At 37.3% G+C, this 17798-nt stretch overlaps 1 protein-coding gene across 3 annotated transcripts in view; it reads left to right on the top strand.

Moving 5' to 3' along the window:
• LOC116986814 (mitogen-activated protein kinase 14) overlaps positions 1-17798 on the top strand; it is a 49311-nt gene that overhangs the window by 17543 nt on the left and 13970 nt on the right. For all 3 annotated transcript variants that reach the window (XM_033042534.1, XM_033042537.1, XM_033042533.1), the window contains exons 3-8: positions 1184-1242; positions 4489-4600; positions 7299-7328; positions 8186-8233; positions 11186-11300; positions 13080-13151. In XM_033042534.1, the coding sequence (XP_032898425.1) occupies positions 1184-1242; positions 4489-4600; positions 7299-7328; positions 8186-8233; positions 11186-11300; positions 13080-13151 (436 nt within the window). The remainder of the gene's footprint in view (positions 1-1183; positions 1243-4488; positions 4601-7298; positions 7329-8185; positions 8234-11185; positions 11301-13079; positions 13152-17798) is intronic.

Raw genomic sequence — 17798 nt, forward strand, 5'->3', positions numbered from 1 at the left:
TAGTTGCTACATAATTGAGAACAGCTAATTTTTTAATATTGTGACTGTTACATGTTTGTATCTGAATCTTCTTCCTTGACCACCACCATCTACCCAAACTAACTTGATTGGCAAAATGTTATGGTGGCACCGATTTCCATAGTACAGGTGGTTAACTTAATCAAATATTTATAGAATCATGTCATTTTGATCGTTGTGCTCTTTCAATGAGCTCTTCAATTAATCCCACTGATGTACTCTTTCCCCAGAGAACAGCGGTTATTTCCTGCATGCACATCAACTTCTCTTTTTATATTTGCAATGGAATCTTATTTTCAACCCATTCAGTGCATTGCTGATCATGGCAAGTTTCTGCATTTATAAAAGCCTCCTAATTCTTATCAGTCACCTTAAATCTTAATGTTTGCTTCACAAATCGTACTCCCATCCATTGACTCCCTTTCTCCGCTCCTTTACTGTGGCATCCTTTCATCCCTACCTGTCCTCCATAGTTCCCACTATTCGGTAATGGTGTGCCTGAAATTGATTTATCTGATAATCTGTAAACCAATGATACCTAAAAATCCATACAACATAGAACCATACAGCACAGGAGCAGGCCTTTCATCCCACAATGTTTGTGCTGAACATGATGCCAAGTTAAAATGATCTCCTCTGTGTGCACCTGTTCATTATCCCTCCCTTCTTCATATCTGTATATCTATCTATTGCCTCGTGTATGCCCCTTTTGTATCTGCTTCCACCACCATTCCAGGCCGCGCATTCCAGTCACTCGCCACTCTATCCAAAGCACAATCTTGCCCTGCTCATCTCCTTTTCACTTTGCCCAGCTCACTTTAAAGCTATACCCTCTGGTATTTGGCATTTCCACTATTGGTGAAAGGTTCTCACTATACCATCTATGCCTCAGAATTTTATATACTTCTATTGGTTCTCCCTTCAAACTCTGATGCTCCAGAAAATCCAAGTTTGTCCAACCCCTCCTTGCAAATAATGCCATCGAATCCATGTCTTGCATATAATCCGTGATTGAGCATTTACAATTTTCCATGGTCAGATATTCAAAAAATTGTCTGTGCACAGAAATTGTTCATTACCTTGGTCTTAAATTTGAATCATTCTTCCTGATTGAAACATCTCGGGTTTAGTCCCTTGACCTAGTTTTAATTTTTTTTATATATAGGTGATCGGCCTGTTGGATGTGTTCACACCAGCTATGACTTTGGAAGAGTTTACAGATGTGTAATTATGCAACTTTATAAATTTGTCTTTTTGCATGGCTTTATACATTGTGAATGCTTTTACGTCATCCTCTTCCTGTTCCATCAATTGACAAAAGATTAATATCCATTATTTAAGAGTTACCAGAACTGTAAATAGAAGCTATTTCCTGTGTGGAATTAGCTCTGAGTAATCATCTAACAAATGAATAATATAAAATAATGGAAAACATTACTAAATTTTCCTTCTGATTTTATTTTTAGGGAGAATTGTATACGCCATTCTTATAATTAAAAACCACCGTAGTACTCTTGCAGCAGAATTCTGTTCACTCTTAACATAATTGATTTCAGAATTACAATTGATTGCATCCCAATAAAATGGTGGTTTGATCGCATTAGAATCAAGTGATGATAAATTGATTTTTGAATGTGTAAGCATTGTAAAGCAGAGTGATCCATCAGGAGAAAGGTAACATAACTGAAGCTTATTAAAATTGTTGTTCAAGCTGTCAAAACATTTGTTCAGATTATGAGCCATGAAGCCTTGTTTCGGTGGCAAAAAAAAATCACACATCTGAAGTGTAATGAAAAGTGAAGTGGGGGAATTTGACCTGGAGTTTACAGACTAGCTTGCTGTCAGCATTCTTCACTCACCCAGGTTCACTTTTATAAACCTCAGAAACACCAGCATTGACAATCTTAGAGACAATTGGCCAGGCCCATAGCGGAAGTAGGGACTGAACCATGTAATGGTGGCGTGTAAGTTGGTCAAATGTTCCAGAAGGCTTTTGACGACAAGCAAAGCCCACTGAGAGTCTGTCTGAAGAAGGGTCTCGACCTGAAACGTCACCTTTCCTTCGCTCCAGAGGACTGGAGCGAAGGAAAGGTCTGGGCCCTGCAGCATATGGCAGTTAAGTGATGTTCCTTTGAAGACTGCTCCACAGTTAAAGACCATTAAGGTTCCTTTCCTTGAGTGACACACCCCATGGTGAGGGATGTATCAGAGTTTTCCATCACTTTGATTCAGCTGGTCCACTGGTACCATTTCAGCATAACCATTGTCAATCATTTCTGCGAGGAAAGAGAAATTTCTTATTCTTGCCAAACCTGCGTTTCAGGCTCTGGATGAGCTGGTCTGCAATGCAACGATTATTTGGCATGCTGACGCTTTCTTGTTTGAAAGATAAGTCTAGACAATAGTGTCCATCTATCATCTTTGCTGAGTGATTCATAATATCCAAGAACTTTACATCTTCCCTGGATATTTGTTCTGTTTCCTCGCGGGTTCTTTCACTGAAGTCGTGATTGAACTGCGAGACCAGTAGCTCCTCTAGGTTTACAATGAATTTTCGATTGACAGCAGCAGCAGGGCAGCCATTTTCATCCCTGCTTTCGTTGTCTCTTCTCAGGGGATCATAGATGACCCATCCCGGTAGGGCCCTCACGGCGTACGGTCCATCGCCTTGGCTGTTGACCAGCTCCCAAGGTTCCAATACCTTTGAAGCATTTGTCCCAATAAGTAGGTCAATACCAGAGTCTATTTCAGGAATCTTGATATCCTTCAAGTAAGGCCATTGTATCAGGTCTTCCTGTCTGGGAATGTTTAGCTGGGAAACAGACATGGTCTTATGTGTGAACACCTCAGATAGTAGTTGTATTAAATCGTCTTTGTCCAGACTAGATCTTTCCAAACCTGAGATATGATGACTGATCACAGGCTTCATTGGGTTCATGGTACGCAAGATAATATTGGTCTTTTGTCCTGTAATGTTCAGCCTTCTCATCAAGCTCTGTGTGCAAAAGGTAGATGAACTTCCTTGATCCAAAAATGTGTATGTTTGCAACACTGTGTCCCCCTTGTGGCTCTTTACCTGTACTGGTACAATGGAGAAGATGCAGGTTTCGTCATCTGCCCCAATATGCCTACACACATGAGACGAGGGAACAGCATTACTCACAATTGGAGTCTCATTCTGTTCTGTACGCTCTGGCTTCTCTTTGTTCTTTTGTTCAATGTGCAGTATTTCAGGATGATTTTGGTTGCACACATCACGTCAAACGACTCTTGCAGTCTTTGCTCGTGTTCCTATCTTCAAACATCCAAAGCAGACTCCTTTCTCCTTGAAGAAGTCTATCAATAGACAATAGGTGCAGGAGTAGGCTATTCGGACCTTCAAGCCAGCATCTTGTGACTGAGCTTTAGCTTTGACCACAGTTCACTACCCCTTTAAGACTCGTTGACGTAAAAGCCTTATGCCGGTATTTCAAACAACTGATATCGTTCTGATTCTCAAGCTCACTTCTCAATTCTCCTTTTTAGTAGCTGTTTTCCAATACAGCTTATCAAATATAGCTTGTCCAATAAAACTTAATGCTGTACGTACTCACTCTCCCTGTGCTTTGGCTTTCGAGGATTCCAATCTCCGTTAGATTAGCGCAGGTGGCGATCTTGTCCTGTTGATCGGGAAAGGCGGTGTTACTCTTGTGAAATAAAACAATCCTTGTTCTGTTTGAATGATTCGCCAGCTCCAGTTTCACTCATAGACCTAGCTCTCACTTAAATATAATGGAAATTTCCGCTTCTTCCAGTGTCCAACTTTCCGTTGCCATTACTACACGGGTAAGTAGGAGTGTTCTTACGCTGACCAAATAGAACAGATTTTCCAGTTGTTATTTCCACTGGTTCTTTATTGAAGTAGTTGCACAGACAAAGAGATGAACATACCAGGTTTTCCTTTTCTGCACACAAGTTGTAGCTAGCTGTTCTCCCTGGTCTGATGAGAACTGTATGCTCTCCCTCCCTGTGCCTGGTCTGCCCCTCCCATCTGTGCATCTAATGGCTGCCCCCAAGTGTCCAAAATAATACTGCAAGATATATCCAGACAAAATAATATAATATGCCAACAGTAGCTAGCCTAAACATAAATGGCTCCTACAAACCCCATGAGATTTGAGATAGGCAGATTTTGTGACCTGCCACTGTGGGCTAAATATATGACTTCAGTGGTCAAATGAAGGATTTCCACCCATTCCAATCAGTTCTTAGATTTAATTCTAAGTGTTACAAAGTGTTTTTAGCTTTTAAAATAAATTATTCTTGAAATAGAGAAAAAATACGGATGAAAATAAGGTCTGTTTAAATATATTTAAGCTCATATATCCTTTGAATGCTTAATTGCCAGAGTGTGGGTATTTCTTTGTATTGTAGATTATAGCTTGAAATCATTTTTATTGTTGTACTTTGACTTCAATGTTTTGTTCACAGGTATTTGGTAACACATCTAATGGGAGCAGATCTAAACAATATTGTTAAATGTCAGAAACTCACAGATGACCATGTACAGTTTCTAATATATCAGATACTACGGGGCCTTAAGGTGAGTTCATCTCCACAATGAGTTTAGTTTATTGTCACATGTACCGAGGTACAGCGAAAAGCTTTTGTTGCGTGCTAACCAGTCAGCGGAAAGATCATGCATGATTACAATCGGGCCATCCACAATGTACAGGGAAGGGAACAACTTGAATAACATTTAATATTTGGTAAAGTCTGATCAAAGATAGTCCAATGGGCTCCAATGAGAGATAGTAGCTCAAGACTGCTCTCTAGTTGTTGGTAGGATACATGCATAGATACATAGACAATAGGTGCAGGATTTGGCCATTCGGCCCTTTGTGCCAGCACCGCCATTCAAAGTGATCATGACTATCATCCACAATCAGTACCCTGTTCCTGCCTTCTCCCCATATCCCTTGATTCTGTTAGCCCTAAGAGCTCTATCTAACTCTCTTTTGAATGCGTCCAGTGAATCGGCCTTCACTGCCTTCTGTGGCAGAGAATTTCACAAATTCACTACTCTCTGCGAAAAGGTTTTTCCTCATCTCACTTCTAAATGGTCTACCCCTTATTCTTAAACTGTGGTCCCTGGTTCTGGACTCCCCCAACATCAGAAACACGTTTCCTGCAACTAGCATGTCCAATTCCTTATTTTACATGTTTTTATAAGATGCCCTCTCATCCTTCTAAATTCCAGTGAATACAAACCCAGCCGCTCAATTCTTTCATCATATGACAGTCCCGCCATCCTGGGACCTCTTGAACCTACGCTGCACCCCCTCAATAGCAAGAATGTCCTTCCTCAAATTAGGAGACCAAAGCTGCACACAATATCCAGGTGTAGTCTCACCAGGGCCCTGTACAATTGCAGAAGGACCTATTTGCTCCTATACTCAACTCCCCTCATTATGAAAGCCAACATGCCATTAGCTTTCTTCACTGTCTGCTGTACCTGCATGCTTACTTTTAAGAATGGTTCAATTGCCTGATAACGCCTGGGGAAAAAACTGACACTGAATCTGGTGGTGTGCATTTTCATACTTCTATAAATTTGTCCAATGGGAGAGAGGAGCGGAGGGTGACCAGAGGGAAGATACGTCCTTGATTATGCTGGCATCGACATTGATTATGCTGGATTACAAGGCACCGTGATGTGTAAATGGAGTAGATGAAAGGGAAGATAGACATAAAAAGCTGGAGTAACTCAGCGGGACAGGCAGCATCTCTGGAGAGTAGGAATGGTTGACGTTTCAGGTCGAGACCCTTTTTGGAGGTTGGTTTGAGAGATGGTCTGGTCTACATCCAAAATTCTCTGCAATTTCTTGTGGCCTTGGATGAAGCTGTTCCCAAATAATGATGTGATGCATCCTGATAAAATGCATCATACGGTGGATGGTGTGGTATTCGTGCCTTTTGTCAATTTGATCCCACCATCTGCACTAACCATAAACATGCAAATCATCTTTAAGGGCCTGTCCCACTTGGCGATTTTTTCGGCGACTGCCGGCATAATTGACTAACGTATCGGGTCACCGAAGAAGTTGCGGCATGATACGGCGGTGACACGGCATGACGACGTATTGACGTGCGGCGTTTCCCCTAGTGTCACAACTTTTTTTTGTCGCCGCTGGTTTTTGAAATGTTCACAATCTTTCGGCGACCCTGATACGTCAGTCAATGATGCCGGCATTAGCCGAAAAAATCTCCAAGTGGGAAGGCCCATTTTGGGCACACCTTCTGCTGTTTGATTGAAAAAAACTGAAGTAAGTTGATGGTAAACAGTATAACCCAGGATCTGTTACTGTAAAATGGGACATTTATCCCTAGTGTGTCTATGCTGTCTGGTTAAATTGAACACTCAGTTTTCAGTCCAATTTTCCAGTTTTGGTTTGACTATTTTTTGTATCTGGCACAATCATTTAATTAGTAGATTGCAAACACTGTTGTTGAACAATATAGCAAAATAATTCCTAAAAAGAGTGGTTATGATCTCTAATATGGTTATGAGCCAACTAAAACAATATTCATGCTTTGGGGCTTATGTGATATGTATGTTACTTGCCACTTAATACAGACAAAAAGTCTCTATGTCAGTTCTTGACATTCATTGACATTATTAATCCTGGATCTCCCACTGATTTTGCAGCAAGTGACTTTTCTCCTGACTTTCTCAATGGTTTTTATCCTGTCTACAAAGTTTGAGTATGATGGAATATTGTTCACGTGCAAGGACAATAGTATTTGTAATGACATTAGAAACGGCGCAAGCAGTTCATTTCATTGATAGCCACCCTAAATGTTCACATTCTTCATCTTTTGCTCAAGATTCCATTATCTGCAGTTTCTTGTCTCAGCCCTCATCACTATTCTGGATCAAAATCTTCAAACCCTCCCTTTTCATCATCATGATAGTACGTTCACCATAAATTCTATCTAGAAAGCACCTTCTCACTGTCATTTGGGCATGAGTGTTAGTGTAAATGTTGTCCCTGCCAGTTTCATCCACATCCCGAGTATGAATCAACTTGGTTTAAAATTTTCAGTTGCATGGCTTTCACATCTCCAATTAACTAACACTAGTCCCTTTGAGAAAAGAAGTGAAAGCAAATGGTTGCTTGCTGCCTTTAAAATTATTATTACAAGTCTTCATTATAAATAATATCTTGTTTTAGTATTTAATGTGTAAAATATAGTTTGATTTTAAAACTTAAACAATACCTAATTTTGCTTCTTTACAGTATATTCATTCTGCAGGAATCATACACAGAGTAAGTAGTTTGTATTTTGAATGTATAGATTTGTGTTTACTGCATACTCTGGAAATATTATGAAAATAGAATCCTTAGTGCTTAAAATTTGGGAGTTCAATAGACTTGGTACGCTGGCATTTACAGTGTTTAAGGCGCTGAAATTTCCAGAATAAAACTTTTGCTTAAATTTAAGATCTAATAAATATCAGTTATACCAAAGTTCAAGGGATTGATAGTTATCATTTCATCTAACAATGCAGACTCGTTCTTGTGAATTTTGTTGTTATGCTTCTATGGAAAGTTGACGAGGGAAGATTCATCGCCAATTAGCCTTTTGATTAAACAAAACAAATGCCAATTGTAATTATAAATGTAAATCAGCCAAGGCATACTGAGAAGTTGTTTGAATAGCCACTATTAACCGAATTGTTGTAGTCTACATTAACATCTATGAACCAAACTTGCTGGGTGGAGGAGGGGGGGAATCTTCAGTTTTCCATCTCCTTACTGATGAACTAAACCAGAAAAATTGCCAGACTACGTTCTGTCCTTGAGGTTGATATTCATTGCCATTTCCAAGATATCCAAAGCTTGTATAGTGTCGTAATTACAAACAGGACATTATCCCACTATTAGGCCAGTTTGGCATTCATCAGTTGAAGCCCATTAATTAAACTGCCCCAAAATCTATACTCACCGATACATTTTCTGTGTATTCAGTTTGGAGTGCTTTTTTCCCCCCCCCAATGGAAATGTCTGGAAAGCTTTAAGTAATCTTTCTCAAACTGCATGTTCAATGCATGAATTCTGAATATTTTGAGCAATCTACAATGTAGCTGAATAATAGATTATTTGAAATTTGTTTTGTCTGATAGGATTTAAAACCCAGCAATCTTGCAGTGAATGAAGATTGTGAGCTGAAGGTAAAGAACTACAATATTTAACGTATTTCAATTATTGGAACCATAAAGTAGAGAATGTCTATATCTGTTTCTAAATGGATAATTGGATATAAGATTACTTGCGAAATGAAATTAAGTTATTTTGATTCCCTTGACCATAATGCAGAGATTTTTGTTGTTGTTTCCAAATGGATAATTGGAGATGTAATTACATGAGAACGGAAATTAAATGTTGATTAAAGAAAAACTCTTTGATTGCTTGGAATCTTTCTTACATTTTTTAGTGGATTTCACTCCAGAAGAATCATTTATGGAATAAATTGTTTTGATCAGCATGTGCTGCAAGACGCTTCTCCCACAACGAATGCTGCTGCAAACCTTCGTAGTAATGTTAAAACCTTTGCAATAGATCATCATATTAGTGATTTGGTTGTAATAACTTACTGCATTATACAAGTCATTTTTTATTTTATCCTTTCCACTCTTCCTCCATCTTCCGGAATATCCCAACCTTTCAACTAACTACAATGTCATTAGAAAAAAAATATTTTAAAATAATTATTTGGATTGTATACCGAGAACTTGCCTAACACTACCAGCCTCATTATCTTGTAATAATCTTGTAACATTAGGGTCACAGAAGCAGCCCTCCACAATCCTTCACCAACTTGTTAACGACTTGATCATGTGGGTTTTAATGTTTTGGACATATTTTCCACTTGTAGGGTCTTGTGAAAGGTCTACATTATGTATAAGTCTGCCCTTGTCAATGGGTTTATTTATTTTTCTCAAGAGAACTCTATGAAATTAATCAGACAAAATCTCCCAGCAAATACTACCTCTGATCCATTGCTGCCTTTCCAACTGTAGATTAGTCCTGCCCTTCAGTATTTTTCTGTTTTCCTATAACTGGCACTGGACTGGCTAGCCTATATTTACCTAGCTTTTCTCCTTTCTTTCTTGAATTGGCAGTAAAAAAAATGTTTACGCTTTTTACTAATTTATTGGTCTGCATAATACATCAAATTGGTAGATTCTGTATAAGTCTACAGAACCAAGCAGAGCCAAGCAGAGCCAAGCAGAGCCAAGCAGAGCCAAGCAGAGCCAAGCAGAGCCAAGCAGAGCCAAGCAGAGCCAAGCAGAGCCAAGCAGAGCCAAGCAGAGCCAAGCAGAGCCAAGCAGAGCCAAGCAGGAACCAAGCAGGAACCAAGCAGGGCCAAGCAGGAACTAGCCAAATTGGTTTAGTAGCTGATAACTGCTCTCCATCCCCAGGCAGTATAACACAAATTTCCCATTGTGGATGTATCAAATTACTACCTAAAACTGAGATGAAGAATAAAATTAGTTCTTACAGAATTAGCGGTGCGGGAAAAAAAAGATAAATTAATACAGTTTATCCTTACTGGACACAAATGCAAATGACATGGCTTCTGCCTTACTGAAAATCGCAATACAGATCAATTTCTAAGATTGCAATCTCATGACTCGCCAAACGTCCAATAACATTAGTATGAAGTATGACAAATCAGATTTTCTGAATGTCCTCTACCCTCTTCCTTGATCTTTTGAATGAAAACTTTAAACACACTTCAATCTGCTTTTTCGAGAGTTAAAGGCTTTCAGTACTCTTAATGAGTATGCCAATTATATGACTCCTATTCCTGGCAATTTGGGTGTGAGCCTAATTTCTCCAATTTTCCAGCACATGTTAAAGTAACTCATTTGGGTGTGAGCGTATTTTCTCCAATTTTCCAGCACATGTTAAACTAACTCATTGAAAGGGGGATAGTGCTTGTTGTAAGAAACTAAATGTTTTTCCAGCAAAAGCATTGGTAGATGATGAAATATTTATTTTAAACAAAATTATTTTATTCATTTTGTGTTAGATCAATTCTTTTTACATATGGTGCTCTCTAATATAAAAACATAGTTCAATGCTAACTCAATGCTAGCATATATTTCAAGAGGGCTAGTATACAAAAACAGGGATGTAATGTTGAGGCTCTGTAAGGCGTTGATAACGCCACATTTGGAATATTGTGAGCAATTTTGGCCACCATATCTGAGGAAGGAAACCTCCTCTTCCAAGAATGATCCCAGGAGTGAGTATGTTAACCTATGATGAGCATTTGTCGCACTGGGCCTGTACTCACTGGAGTTTAGAAGTATGAGGGGGGACCTCATTAAAATATACAGAATAGTGAAAGGCTTGGATAGAGTGGATGTGGAGAGGATGTTTCCACTAGTGGGAAAGTCTAGGACTGGTCATAGCCTCAGAATTAAAGGACGTTCTTGTAGGAGGGAGATGAGGACAGATTTCTTTAGTCAGAGGTGAATCTGCGGAATTGTTTGCCACAGAAAGTTGTGGATGCCAAGTGAATATTTTAAATTCAGAGATAGATTCTTGATTAGTGCAGGTGCCAGAGATTGTGGAGAGAAGGCAGGAGAATGGGGTTAGGAGGGACAGATAGATCAGCCATGATTGAATGGTGGAGTAGACTTGATGGACCAAATGGCTTAATTCTACTCCTATCCCTTATGGCCTTATAGTTCGATCAATTTTCCGAAGTTATTTTCTGATCTCATTTACATTGATTTTTTACTTCAGTTGATTACTTTCAAATGCTAAGATTTTTTAAACTTTTGCTATGAAATGACATGAGTCTGTATACACAATTTAGTTTTAGTTTTTAGTTTAGAGATACAGCGCGGAAACAGGTCCTTCAGCCCACCGAGTCCGCAGCGACCTGCGATCCCCGCACACTAACACTATCCTACACACTAGAGCCAATTTTACATTTATAACCAAGCCAATTAACCTCCAAACCTGTGCGTCTTTGAAGTATTTTGATTTCCAGAGTGGCTTCTTTGTGATTTTTTTCCCCTCCTTGGCCTTCTACAATTCAATAAAAAAAATCCTTTATTTTTGGTTCTTTAAAATTCTTATAAAATATATTCATTTTATCATTGTAGATTTTGGACTTTGGATTGGCTCGTCATACAGATGATGAAATGACTGGATATGTAGCCACAAGGTGGTATAGAGCACCAGAGATCATGCTAAATTGGATGCATTACAATCAAACTGGTATGTTGCATCAGTCTTCTTGCCAATTGGTTTCTATATTTCATTTTGTGTCGTTTCTAATAAACTGAAATAATGGACAGGGTTTTACCTCTTTCTCACAAGGGGAGAGGACTTTGAATTATCCATCTCCCACTTCTCGTTTATGTGAAACTACATTGCCTCTTTATCCCAGACAAAAAAACACTTACTATTTGTGTTAATTATTGAAACTGCTGGCAAGAGGCTTCTGACTACTTGTAAGATTAGTCTTTATTTTTGTAGAAGTATTTGGTTGCCAAACCAACCAAGTCATGTTTTAACAAGTCTGTAATTGCGGTTTTCTCCAGTGTGTTCGACATAACTCTTTGGAGCAGTAACCTTGTATTTTTCAAAAAGGGTTCACAATTTGGTCAATCAATACTGGTTTCAACCACATGGACCTGCATTGTAAGATGTTAAGTGTATTTTTAAACACTGAAAATCTGTTTAATTTTTTCTATGACTGATTTTTGCGACAGGTTTTTTGATGAATTTTGTTGATTGCTGACACTTGTTTTAGTTCCTTTGATAATTTTTCCACTATTGCCTAAAGCTTGTAACCACTTTTTTACTGTGCCAATTAAAATAAAACGTTATCAAATTAATTTAAGTTGTCAGACTGATTGGCATTAGACAAGCCTGGCACAGTTCAGAATCTGCACCAGTGACAGAACCTTACAGTTTTCAATGTAAAGGAAATACAAATTTAGAATATTAATTGAATTGAATAAATTTTATTAGCCAAGTATGTATACATACAAGGAATTTGCCTTGTGCTTTGCTTGCAAGTAACAACACGATATACAGTAGACAATTTAAAAAATGAAACATTATATAATGTAAACATGTGAAGAATTAAATAAAATACCAGAGCACAAGGAGGTTACAGACCGTTGAGTACAACCACTGCTCGTGGAAAAAAGCTGTTCTTATGTCTGGCTGTGGTGGCTTTGATAGTCCGGAGTCGCCTTCCAGAGGGAAGTGCTTCAAAGAATTTGTGGCCAGGGTGAGAGGGATCAAAGATGATCTTACGCACTCTCTTCCTGGCCTTTGCAGTGTACAGTTCGTCAATGGGGGGAAGGTTGCAGCCAACAACCTTCTCGGCTGATCGTATGATGCGCTGCAGCCTCCAGATGTTACGCTTGGTGGCTGAGCCAAACCAGACCATGATGGAGAAGGTGGGGACAGACTCTATGATGGCAGTATAAAACTGGACCATCATTGCCTGTGGCAGATTGTGATTTCTCAGTTGCCGCAGGAAGTACATCCTCTATTGGACCTTTTTGACTGAGTTGATTGTGGCCTCCCATTTAAGGTCCCTGGAGATAATGGTTCCAAGGAACTTAAATGACTCCACAGATGTGTCTGTGGTATTGTTGGTGAGGTTATATTACACAATATAAAGAATGTTTCCGTATAAAATATTTCTATATAAGAACCATTAAGCTTGGTTTCAAGTTGCATTTGTTGTACATGGAATCTAATATGGTAGAGGTTTTAAAAGTGAGGACTCGTGGATGGGCTGTGGATCAGGCAAAGGGGAACAGTGTGGGCTCCAAGGAGCATAAGTAGGGTGAGGGTGGGTTAGCAGGTACTAATTCTTTGCATTGACTTCAACTAACCAGTTTAATAACCTTTTTTCCACCTCCCCCCACTGTTGAAGGAGGTAGATTAAAATGTGAAGTATGGTAAAATGTGTTGTGTCCTTTTAATATGGTCTTCCATGGACCCAAATACTGAATGTCTTCTCTCTATCTCCAGTTGATATTTGGTCCGTTGGGTGCATTATGGCGGAGCTACTGACAGGGAAGACTCTATTTCCAGGCACTGACCGTATCCTTGTTTTATTTAAAAATATGCTTGATATTTTTGTGTATGGGCAGGACAAAGATTTATGCTTTGTTTTCATAAGATACAGGAGCAGAATTAAGCCATTTGGCCCATCAGGCCATCGAGTAAATGTATGTTATTCCCTCAGTAAAAGTGTTTTATTGAATATCTGCCCATTAAATTGTCAATAACTTGTCAATGTTGCATTTAATAATTGAACTATTTTCAAATGTGATTTAAATATTTATTTTACCATTGTGATCAAAGTTAATTTTAGCAAACAGAAATTTGTTTTCATGTTCCTCTGCATCCGAGTTTGAATCTTGATTTTAAAACAAATTTTCTCATTTCAAAATATTTCATATCATCCCCATGAAATGAGTTTCAGGTGCAATATTTATTTTAAAAGGGATGTTTTGGGAACTAAGTTACATCGTTGCTAACCTTTTGGTAATTACTCTGCTGAAACGAATTTTATAAATGCCGTTTCATGTGTACAAGACTAATGTTGACCTGCTCCAACATGGAAATACTATTGGAAAAGGTAGAAATCTTGTTGGAGACCCATCTGGCTAGTTGCACTCAAATTCCATCTAATCCAGAACTCAATTCAAAGTCAATTTTATTGGTCACATACACCTGAAGGTGCAGTGAAATGAATTTGCCAGCAGCGATACACATTAAAAATAACACACAATACACAATAAAATTGAACACAAACATCCACCACAGCATTCTTCACTGTGGTGGAAGGCAACAAAGTTCAGCCAGTCCTCCTTGTTCACCCGTGGTCGGGGCCATAACCCCTCCGAAGTCGCCGCTACAGACGGCCGGATGTACAGGCCCTCTCGTTGGGATGATTGCAACTCCGACGTCGGGACGGTCAAACACACTCCGTGGCTTGGAAGTCCTGAATCGGCACTTTCCTACCGGAAATGATATGATATCATGTATATCATGTCTGATTCTTGCCCGTTGTTAAAAGGCTGATCATCAACAGGAAATGTAATCTAGTATCCTCTGCCTTGTTTTCAAATTCATTTGACTCTTCCCTGTTCCTTTTTCCACCTGTAATTTCTGAAGTAGTGTTCTTAATCACAAAATATCACGCTCATTTGACAATTTTGAAAACATTTTGGCTTCTATTGGCGAACAGTTTAAAAAAAAATAGAATATGGCGATAAATCTTCACTTTTTTGATTGAAAATTGGTTTGCAATACCTTTCTAAACATGAATTTTTGTTAAGAATGGTATTAAGTTACTTTTTTCCAAATATAATACCCTTATAGTCGACTACTATCAAAACAAGCAAGCTAATAATGCTTTCCTGAATATTGGCTACTCCATTGGTTTTTATAAAACCTTTTGTCAATTTGTGCTAATGCCAAATATTTATGTTTTGAGCGAAGGTTGATGGAAAAAGGAAACTTTTTAAAAACTTGTGCGCAATTTGATAGTTTAAAAATGTGCAAAAATAGTTAATTTTGGCATGCACATTATCGAAAAAGTTATTTTATCGTGTTTTAAGCAGTTCTACCTCAAAGTACATTAAAAATATTTGAAATTATTTTAATTTTACTTTGGTTCTTATGGTGGTATAAGCTCCTTTCAATAAGGTTGTTAAATGGTTAACCCATGTGATTACTTTACAAATAATGGTAATTAATTATAGTTGATCTGTTCCTAAAAAAATATACTTCTTTTAATGTATATGTAACAATACAAATTGTTTCAGATGGAAGTTTTTTACTTCCATGTTGTACAAGATTTTTTCCAATCCAGACGGACCAAATTCAACAAATTCAATAATAGAGCTGTTTGCCAAATAAAACTAATCTGTGTTCAGTCATGATACCTAAAATTGTTTCAAAGAAAATGAAATTCCATTTCTAAGATTATCCTTTGTCTTGGTTCTGCCTTCTTGTAACTGCATTCTGTCTACTCCATTGGCTTAAATTACAGGTCTTGTACACTTTCGAGTGCAATAATAAACAAGTGACTTCAGTTCAGATTTCTATTGGAAAAATACGTTTCTGTGGGCATTGTTTGCTCATGAAAACTCTTTCATGCTTTCTTAACTCTAAATGCCTCTGAGCTTTTCAGCTTTTGACATTTTATATTTGAATTTCTTTACACAATTATAATATTTAGTATTTGCCTAGGAAACTGATCAGTTTGCGAGATTTTTTTAAGTGGGCAAGTTGTTCATAGTATATGGGGTACTTTTTCTCATTTTCTTGTTGTGATGGTGTGGTAATTACATATTTGCATTTAATCATATTTATCTTGATTATTGAATGATTCTATAAATTGCCTATCGATTAAATGATGTTTACATTATTCTGATAACAATTATTCAAATGTTTGAATTTCCTTTTATCAAACTGCTATATTTTTGTGTGCTGGAATTGTATTGAAATACTTTTCAGATGAGCTTTAATTTTTTTAATTTAAATGTTTGTTAACACTTTATGCATGAATCCATGCTTTGCTGCTTTGGAATGTTTTGCATGTAATTATTTTCTCAATGCACATTAATTCTTGATTTAATCTTTATTTGCTCAGAAGAAAGTTTGCAATTGCTGCTTCACCTGTGCAAGTCACAGAACTGTTAAAGGAAAGTGGCCTTGTATTATAACTCAGTGGTTATTTATACTTTGCATGAGCCCATAATTTCATCTGTTCCCACTCATGCTTTGTGTTTTGTCTTTACTAACCTAATCCTGCACAGACAAACATTTCAACTACTAGCTAGAACTCTTAATGCTTATACCCCAAGAAAATTAACAGCAGGTTACCTTTGAATGCAATTATAATCGAACTTGCATGTTGAAAGTAGTATTGAAGGGCTGAATTCAGGTTTAAAGTTTTATGAAGCAAAAATTAGGCAGGGTATGATAGTCTAACATTAAATGTCATAATTAAATTCACCAATAATGATCTTCATTTTTTTTGATAGTTCAATAAATTAGCTCACTTTTAAGATATTAAGGGTTAGAATTATATCAAATGAGTTGACTGCAAAGATGTTGCAGAGCATGTATTGAGGTGATTTATTTCCAAGTTCAGTTTTCAGTCTGAACACAGAGCTTTTCTCAGCAAAGATAATAGATCCAGTAATGCTGATGTCTGGTTGGAGAGGTGTGTTGGTTGGGGTTCTTGCTCTTCATCAAGCCGATATTGTAAATAGGTACACATACATGGAAATTAAATGGCAATGGTCAGGCACTAAAGATTGAAAAGAAGGCATGTTAAAAACTACCAAAGAATGGACAATAGTGCAAGTTATGTAAGCTAATCATGCTGAATGGAACTGTATGCTAACCCAAATGAGCACCTTAAACCTATTTTAGTGTGATTCTAACATTTAATGGAAGAAACAATTAATTCTGTAGTTCATAAAATAATACTAATAACAATGATCAAATTTTGAATTTTCTTGTTAAATCAAATGGGATTTAAAATTATGCCTCACAGATCCTCTTAACTTTTTTATGGGACACTTTTTGATAATCTACTACTTGCACTCTGCTTCTGTTTAGTAAAAATCTGGTTTGAATTCTTGATACATTGATTAATATTGTGACCTTGCTGCTTCACTAATGTGCACTTTCAATTCCTTTTCTGATGCTGCAGAATATAAGCCAATATAATGTTTTTTGTTTCAAATATTCAAAGGAAATGTACAGTAAACAGATCTATTTACTGATCATGGAGATTACTTCAAATAAATGTAGTAAATATACAATATTACATAATGTAAATATTACATTATATGTGAATAATGTAAATATAATATTTGGAGTGCAAACCTTAAGGATTTATTTTTGACGATTTCATTCAGTTATAAAATTCAAGGTAAACTGAAGTGTGCCTTAAACCATGTTTAATCTCATTTGAGACACCTGGAGTGTAATACTTAATAATTTCAACCTTATCACTGGAATGGATTTCCCAAAAGGCAAATATTAATAATATCTAGTTCTGTGTTAGTTTACTTTCCAGTAGTAAGATTTTACATTTCTCTGATATCCAGTTTGTGGTTGTTTCAAGAACATAAAGGTCCCCAGAAGGTAGGAAGGTGGAGAGAAATATGAGACTGGAGTAAAGTGTGTCTGAACAGGATATTTTTATTTTGCCTCTAGTTTAGAGTTGTATCGGTGATATGAAAATAATTCTACGATGAAACGGTCTTTCAAATCCTGCAAACATTTGTACGGGTTACCCACATTGGCTGTCACTTCTAATCAATATGGATAAATAAGGCAAAAATATTGGTTGATCAGTTTAAAGCCAAACTTCTACAAATAATTTAAAGCATTGGAAGAACCTGGAAATTCTATACTCGGAGAGGGATACTTCTGTCGTCATTAATCAGATCGGAAATCTTCAATGCATACTTTGAAATAACTTCATTGTTAAACTGTATGCATGTGAAACTTGACAAAAAAATAAAGGGCGGATCCAAAATCACGATCTGATCTGATTAGTAGATAATACCAACTGGTGTTAATTGAACTTACTCCTCTAACATGTTAATAACTAATATTGTTTTTAATTAAGTAGTTACTCCAGATAAGACTAAATTCTACTCGTAATTGAATTGTGCTCCTGCCAATACAATTTAAGAAAATCAAAACTTTCAAAAA

This window comes from Amblyraja radiata, chromosome 24 (genome assembly GCF_010909765.2).
Source record: "Amblyraja radiata isolate CabotCenter1 chromosome 24, sAmbRad1.1.pri, whole genome shotgun sequence".
In the NCBI taxonomy this organism is placed as follows: domain Eukaryota; kingdom Metazoa; phylum Chordata; class Chondrichthyes; order Rajiformes; family Rajidae; genus Amblyraja; species Amblyraja radiata.